Source organism: Laccaria bicolor, genomic scaffold (assembly GCF_000143565.1).
Source record: "Laccaria bicolor S238N-H82 LACBIscaffold_82 genomic scaffold, whole genome shotgun sequence".
NCBI lineage: Eukaryota > Fungi > Basidiomycota > Agaricomycetes > Agaricales > Hydnangiaceae > Laccaria > Laccaria bicolor.
In genome coordinates, this window is record NW_001889953.1 from 37,305 (window position 1) to 44,448 (window position 7,144).

At 47.9% G+C, this 7,144-nt stretch overlaps 2 protein-coding genes across 2 annotated transcripts; both read left to right on the top strand.

Annotated features, from left to right (window-relative positions):
* Positions 1–1,713: 1,713 nt before the first annotated feature.
* LACBIDRAFT_317547 (uncharacterized protein) lies at positions 1,714–1,994 on the top strand (the record flags this gene model as incomplete). Its single annotated transcript, XM_001890160.1, has 3 exons — positions 1,714–1,743; positions 1,801–1,896; positions 1,959–1,994. 3 exons carry the CDS (start codon positions 1,714–1,716, stop codon positions 1,992–1,994), a joined length of 162 nt encoding a protein of 53 aa, XP_001890195.1.
* Positions 1,995–2,936: 942 nt separating this feature from the next.
* LACBIDRAFT_296016 (uncharacterized protein) lies at positions 2,937–6,235 on the top strand (the record flags this gene model as incomplete). Its single annotated transcript, XM_001890161.1, has 13 exons — positions 2,937–3,020; positions 3,073–3,134; positions 3,193–3,238; positions 3,665–3,875; positions 3,928–4,048; positions 4,230–4,347; positions 4,426–4,486; positions 4,612–4,912; positions 4,970–5,223; positions 5,274–5,439; positions 5,492–5,505; positions 5,565–5,675; positions 5,952–6,235. The coding sequence occupies 13 exons, from the start codon at positions 2,937–2,939 to the stop codon at positions 6,233–6,235; spliced, it is 1,833 nt and encodes a 610-aa protein (XP_001890196.1).
* Positions 6,236–7,144: the final 909 nt, after the last annotated feature.

A 7,144-nucleotide genomic window follows, 5' to 3' on the forward strand; every position in this document is an offset into this window, starting at 1 on the left:
ATCCACTCCAAGTCCTCCTCATCCACTCCAAGTCCTCGTCCAACGTCTAACATGGCCTTGTTGCAACTACAAACATAGAACTTTGACACAAAGGTATGTCTCCCGAATTTTGAGCTTCTTTCTTACAACATAAAATGGCCATCCTCAGATGCGCGTGATGATCAAGTCCCGCTCAAGGCCTACTCACAGGCCACGACTCTAGAAACACACACAAGTGCTCGTACGCGACCAGTCAGTGTAAACCAGGACTCGTTGAAGCACTATCCGACACCCCTCACATAAACCCAACATAAGCACATGGCTTCGACCCTCCTTCGCGCTCCCTCGCCCCTTCAAATCTTCAGATCCTAATCCCGCCATCCGAGTTTACATGGCCCACCTTGCCAGCATCCATCCCTGTATGCAGAGCCTTCGCAAAGAACCTCCTCCACCCCTCCCCAAAGTAATCCTCCAAAATTTCCCTTCCACCTCAAGCCCCCATTCCACCTCGAAAGCCTCGTCTTCCGCCTCAACTGCCTCTCCCCGCCTCTCCCCCCCACTTCAAACCTTCATCCCTACCCTCATACAAACTTCCCTCTACGCCTCGGACAACACAAGCTCTGCCTCGTCACTTCCACGTCCTCTCTCCCTTGGTAGAATCGACATGTTCGATGCTGGTTGGGCGCAGTGCGCGGCTGAGGGTGTTGTGCTTGTTTTCAGTTTTCAATGAGGAGAAATTCCAGGGCTTCTGTGGGACTGAATGTGCGCAAGGAAGCTGGAATTCGAGATGGGACTTCGGACACAACTTCTGCTCCACGCAATTCGCACATAACGAATCACCGTCTGTTTGTGCTTCTCAAGCCCAATCTCAGACGGCAGACGCGAACGATTATGTGGAGCATTTTCGTCAGTTGAACCTTTGCAGGAGTGTATCGTGCCTAGTATGTGCGATATTCCCTCTTGGGATTCTTCGACGTCGACTTCATCTTCGAGGGTACCATTCACTCCTGCTACCGTGGCGTGGCGTGGCCTTGTCGAGTTGGTCTTTGACCCCCCCACTTCGTCGAGTCGAACTTTAGATTCTGAAAAATGGAAATCAGCATGGCCGGCCGACCACACCCATAAAGCAGTCACCATCGGCTCCATCTACTATGACCTACCAGCACCTCGGTGCACCCTACGAGTCGGCAGTCACTGATTGTCACATATTTTGGCTGGACAAGCGTGACTCTCGTTTTCCAAGTTGTCACGCAACATCACACTTGTCCAGCCAAAATTCGTGACGATCAGTGACCGCCGACTCGTAGGGTGCGCCGAGGTGCTGGTAGGGCATAGTACCTCTCTAGTTCTCCACCATCTCTGAACACCATCTGTACTGCCACTACGTCCCGGGTCGTCGGCAAGCGACGATTGTACTTTCAGCGTGCTTGAAGTCCTTCGTCCCAGTCGTGCTTGAGTGGATGGTGAACCTGCGTGATGCTTTCATTCTCAACTTCAGCTCAGCAGAGCTTCGGCTCTGGCTTGTATGAGGTGTCAGCGCGCTTGCGGAAAATCAAGGGGTTTGTACCAATGATTTCAGTGGAAACGTTGACTTTTCAGACTGATATTCACACCTCAATAGGTTTGAGTACGGCATTCAGACATCATCGGTCGTAGGTGGTTCAAAGTGACTGTTCTTTCGCTTCAGTCGACTGGCATGAAGAACTATGCATGAGCTCAAGTTTGCCACCATCCATGAAGTCGGAGATCAATCCGTTTTTTAACGTACGTGCTTTACTCGCATCTGTGTTTTTTCTGTCTCATCAAAAGGTCGTCATTTAGATAATTTCTTATACCGAACTAGGCATGCGTCAAAGAAGCACTGATCTGACTACAACCGCATGGTATGGGATGTTTGGGGCTCCAGTCAGGACAATAGTAAGTTTTCATCAATCATTGGTAGAAGTTCACGGCCCTAAACTGCTAACTGTAACTCTAAGCCGTCATGCTGCTCTATCGTCGAGTCTGGCACCTGACCAAGTCAGTTGTATATGGAATTTTGCACCAATAAGCAGATGCTGGAAGTTCGCTGGATTGCGACACTCCCTCCCTCTAAACACCTGTCTTTGCGGGAGTATACGTAGCGGTAAACGACTTTCCAGATTTGCCACTGTCTAAAGCACCTCATGAAGGCACTTAGGTAGCTCGTTCCTTCCTCAGCCCAACTGTGCGGAGATTTCGATCTCGCGCCCTTCACAGTGAGTCGTTTCTTGCGCTTCGCGCCTTTGCTGAAGCTGACTGTTCTTACCATTAAGGACATCGTGGCGCTCACCACCATCTGACTTCTTGGCCACAAACGTGACATACCCTTCCCTCACAAAACTTTGCCCTCGGTCCGAATGGCAGGTGTGAAAGTGGTGGGCGCATGTAAGGTTTTATGGTTTTTACGGAAGCTGCTTGATCTAATTATAAATCGAAAAGTCACACTGTACGTCTCGCCGACATCGAGGCCACCAGTAAAGTACTCTTCGGTGTCATCGGTTGCATGGGACGATTTTTTTTTTTAGAGTGATAATGTTTCTGGGTGCTAGGTTTAAAGGCAAGCACCCTTCCATGCATCCCAAGACACACCAGGAATAGGCCCAGTGTGGAACTGATAGTATACGAGGTTTTCCCTTCCCATAAGCCGTGGCTGCAGCTTGTTATGTGTCAGGCATTGCCAGCTTGGCGCTCATGCAAACTAGCATCTTCACTTTGTATGCATTGCTTGTCAGTTCAAGTTCTTTTCGAGCTTTTTACCTCGTACAAAGCTGATCATTCTTGATATAAAGAGAATTGTCCCCCACCTCAGCTCTCATGCACTATCTGATAATCAGTCGTGACAAATCTTCACCCCAGAAGGGATGCACAACTCGATGTCCATGACCGGCTCAGATTGCGGGTTCCATATGTAAGGGCCTATGCCCTCTTGAATCAAAATGACATGCCCAATCAGAAGGGGCGAACTCATCACCGTCATAGATCCTACCTTTACAAGTAGGACATCGACGTTTCAAGTTGAGGTGGGTGTTTTATATCTGCTAACATTTGTCTGTGAACTTACCAGAACAACAGACTCAAGATTACGATGATGGTCACGACACCCAACGGTTCGGACAGTTCAACGTGCTGAGATGGTAAGCTGTCATCGACGGGAGCCCTTCATATCTGATTTATCAATCAGTTACCTTTCAGGCTGCCAGGAAAGCGCTCCTCACTGTTCAAGATCGACCCAATTTCAGTGTGTGGTTATGTGGTCGAGTGTGATGCGCAAATTACGTATACTTATCTTGGGCTTTCTATTAGGGCAACGGGAAACGACATAATTATGGAACATCGATTTTGATTCAATCACCCCACCAGCGACAAACCTTTGTCCGAGACTGGTTGGAAGGACATCTGGACACCTACATGACCTCTACACCAGCCATGACGTCGGCGAACTGGAACTACAAATCACCCTTTATTATCGTCCATGGATGCTCCTCGAGGTGATCCCCACCTCAACCCCCTTTTTGATAACGGTCATATAGAACTCAACCTTTTGTTTTGTGCTGTGAATCTAAAGCAAAGACATCTACGGGTCCAATGTCGCAAATGGTGCATATTCCTCGCTTTTCATTTCAATGGACTCAATAGCAACCAGCTACTGCTCAAGCGCTCACAGGTGATACCGTCACATCCTCTGACAGTCACACCGAGCGCCTTATCACACACCATCACTCTTGAAACGAGGCTAAAATTTCTATATCAATTGGTCTTCCCTCATGCCTGCCGTTCAAAGCATGTTCCAAGCGCTAAGCATCTCCCTTTCACCAAAACCACCATGACTACCGCGAGGGGTGGCTCAACGGGAAGCCCCAGCATTGAGATTACAGGTAACCTCTCAGATTTTTGCCCCAGGTCAAACATCTGACACCCATTGACTAGAAATCTGTGTTTCATCCCAGTATATCCTCAAATCGGTCCAGCTTTCGATTGGATCGTTCAAACGGGAATCACCCTGTCTCCTGGATGCAAAGACTCACGCATTTGAGTTGTCATCCCCCTGGTGAGCCGATGATCATGTGTAGCATTGGACGATAAACCTAGTCAACGCAGTCAACTTTCGCCTTCGGAGCCCCTCTATCTGCAAGTCCGATTCCGCGGATTGTTTCGTGCTGCGTCAAAGAGCCAGATACCTCTTGATGAACTGCTAAGCAAGGTCGGCCCCCACTTCTCCGGAAAACAAGGCAAGTGCCTCCCTTCTGCAATCGCTCCTGTCTTGCTGATGCAGGACTTTCTACTCTAGAATGGTCAAAATCATTTGACAAGTTCGATGTCATCTTGAAGTTTAGCCAATATGCAGGGGTGTGTGCACTTCTATCTCAAATGCAAAAGCGTCCGCGTAATGCGGGTATCGATCTTAAAATGCTTTAACCAAGGCAGAACCTGCGACGAGTGGCGACCTACAACCCACAACGGATGAGTTATTCAAGTTGGTCGAACGGTCAGTCTGCTTAATCCCCGACTACTGTGGCTTACCTTTCCGCTAGGTTCCGAGTCCTAGTCATCGGCAACGTAGTTCTCTCATGCCTCTATCCTCAGGCATTAGCTTACAGTTTGTTTTTACAGAGTGGTGTAGGGAAATCTTCCCTTATCAACGAATGCTTCGGCGTCAAGGATGCTATGAGGCCACTTCCCTGTCTTCTCAAAATCCACTCCTAAAGCTTGTCCTTCCCCAGACCGTGGCTCATTCAAAGGCTGGCGTGTCAAATATCAATACTCCAATTATAGCCAGCGAAAACAGAAGATTTGTTCTACACGACAGTCAGGGCTTCGAGCATGGGGAGGGTGACAACTTCAAGAAAGTCGTTGATTTTTTGAAAGCTCGGAAGGACATGCCCAATGTGAGGGATCAGGTACATGCTGTCTGGTATGTTTTCCACTCCTCGATCACTTGAGTGAGCAAGATGATGAAGGTGTTGCGCAGGCTTTGTTTCCAAGTATCCTTGTCTGAAGGTAATCGTTTGTTCGAGGCTGGGGTGGAAGAGTTATTCCGTATGAAGTTGGTAGGACAGGTTGAATTTGGTAACAATCTCAAGTTTCAAAAACGCAACAAACATTTGGATGCGGAAACCCGAAATGCATGTCTTGCTGAAGAGGCCAGAGCAAAGTTCCAAGAATTGTGCATTGGTCCCTTTGAAAAGGTTGTTGATAAAAACATTCCGCACATCCCCGTCTCAAGTAAGTTGCGAAGAGATTTCTGGGGCTTGTCCTTACATTTGCCAACACAGCTACTAAAGGATACAAAGATACCAGAAAGATGTTGAACGAGCTTGTCCGTCTCACTACTGACTATGTTAAAAACACGCTGGCGGTCGACGTTGCTGGAGATGTTGCACTAGTCTCTGCCATTGCTCAACGCGTGAATCCAGCTGTGAAGATTGATGCGGTGATTGCGTGAGCACTTAAACACATGTCTTTTTAATGCAATGCTGACACCCATTTCAAGAGTTGGGAAGAAGCGTATGAATCTTCTAGTGTCCCTCAGTGAAAGTTCAACTAATCTGCTCTCTCTCCGTTAGGTTATTGGATGGATCTCGCGGCTAGTGCAAAATTTCTGGGCAACACTATAGAAGAATGTCAACGGGTTCTACATACTGATATCGTTCAAGTGTGGAACATTCAGGATGATTGTGGGGTAAATATTTTATCATCACTCCTCTTCTCACTTATAATTATGGAAATTATGCTGCTAGTATCTGGAAAGCAAGGAACTGAAAAAGTGATGATCGAACTGTGATGGGAATCAAAATGACCAGCTGTCAGATTCGACAAAGTGGATATTCATGTGTTCGAGCAATCATATTTCTTCTCGCAATGCCATGTTAAACACTAAATGGGAAAACCTCAGTGCACTCATGCTACACATTAAATGGCGTACATCGTTGACTTCACGATTATTATGCAAGTAATTTTTGGCCTGGTGGTGAACGCCCGTTTGCGCCTTTCCCGCCGCTTGATCAAGCTTGTCTTTACGGCCTACAACATTTCAGAGGAAAGGAGCAAAGTTCACAAGGAGGTTAAGGAACATGTGAAGCTGGCAGGCTGCTTTGACTGGGATGCAGCTCTGGCAAAGATCATTCAATTGATCAAGGAGTATCAGATGAAACCCGAGAGTATGGACAAGCTACAAAGTGCAGTTGAGATGTTCGAGAACAATGACGACGAGGATTGGGGCATAGGCAAAGCGTGACGTTATCATTTGATTCCCTGTGTACTTATGTGGGCCGATTTAACGGGATCTCCCGGATCCCCGCCGCTTTCGGAAGGTGCACGTGACCACGTGACCTGGCGCGTCGCGCAAGAGGTGTCAGATCCGCCGATCACAGAAATCGATGATGTCATACCCTCTCCCCCCCCACCCCCCCCAAATAAGGCGATTCATGTGGTATGTTTGGTAAACGGCAGGACGGCAAGGAAATAGCGGCATCACACAAACCCTCAGCATCTTATCCGACCTGAACAACGCAAGACGCATCCTCCTCAACAAATCCTTCTCATCATCATGGCGTCTCGATAATGTATATAGTGTATAGGCTTGCCACTAATTCAAGAACCAACACCCCCATTATCAACTTGTCAAGGCTCTGCAATTTGGTGGAGGCTCACCATATCAAACCTACCCATTCTCTATCCACGACCCCAATTCTTGTTTCAAGCTTGGGTGTACTCTTCTTTTCATCGATCCTACCAGCTCTCATATATATGTGCGCTCCCCTTTTTGCACTGGATCGTCGCCAACTCCAATCCCGCTGTCCCTGTTTGTCATTACTTGTCAGCATCGTTCTCGATCGTGCTCGGAGACCTGTGGGGAACTCGACCTTACCACTCTGAGCTACACTTAGCTCGGACAGCAGCTTGATTCAGCACGAAAAAGTTGAAGAAGGAGCAAACGACGGTGCGTGGTGTCGTGAGCTTAGATAATCTTTTTCTAACCCACGAATACCTGTTCAACACTCGCAAGGCACTTTCTTGCCTCCGCGCCCACAATAAAACCTGGCGTACACTCCTTGACCTTTGTGGTACTGAAGACATCCTTGGCCTACCACACATTTTCAAGATTTCGAAACTTTCCCAATTCTTAGCGCTCGATTCTGCCAAA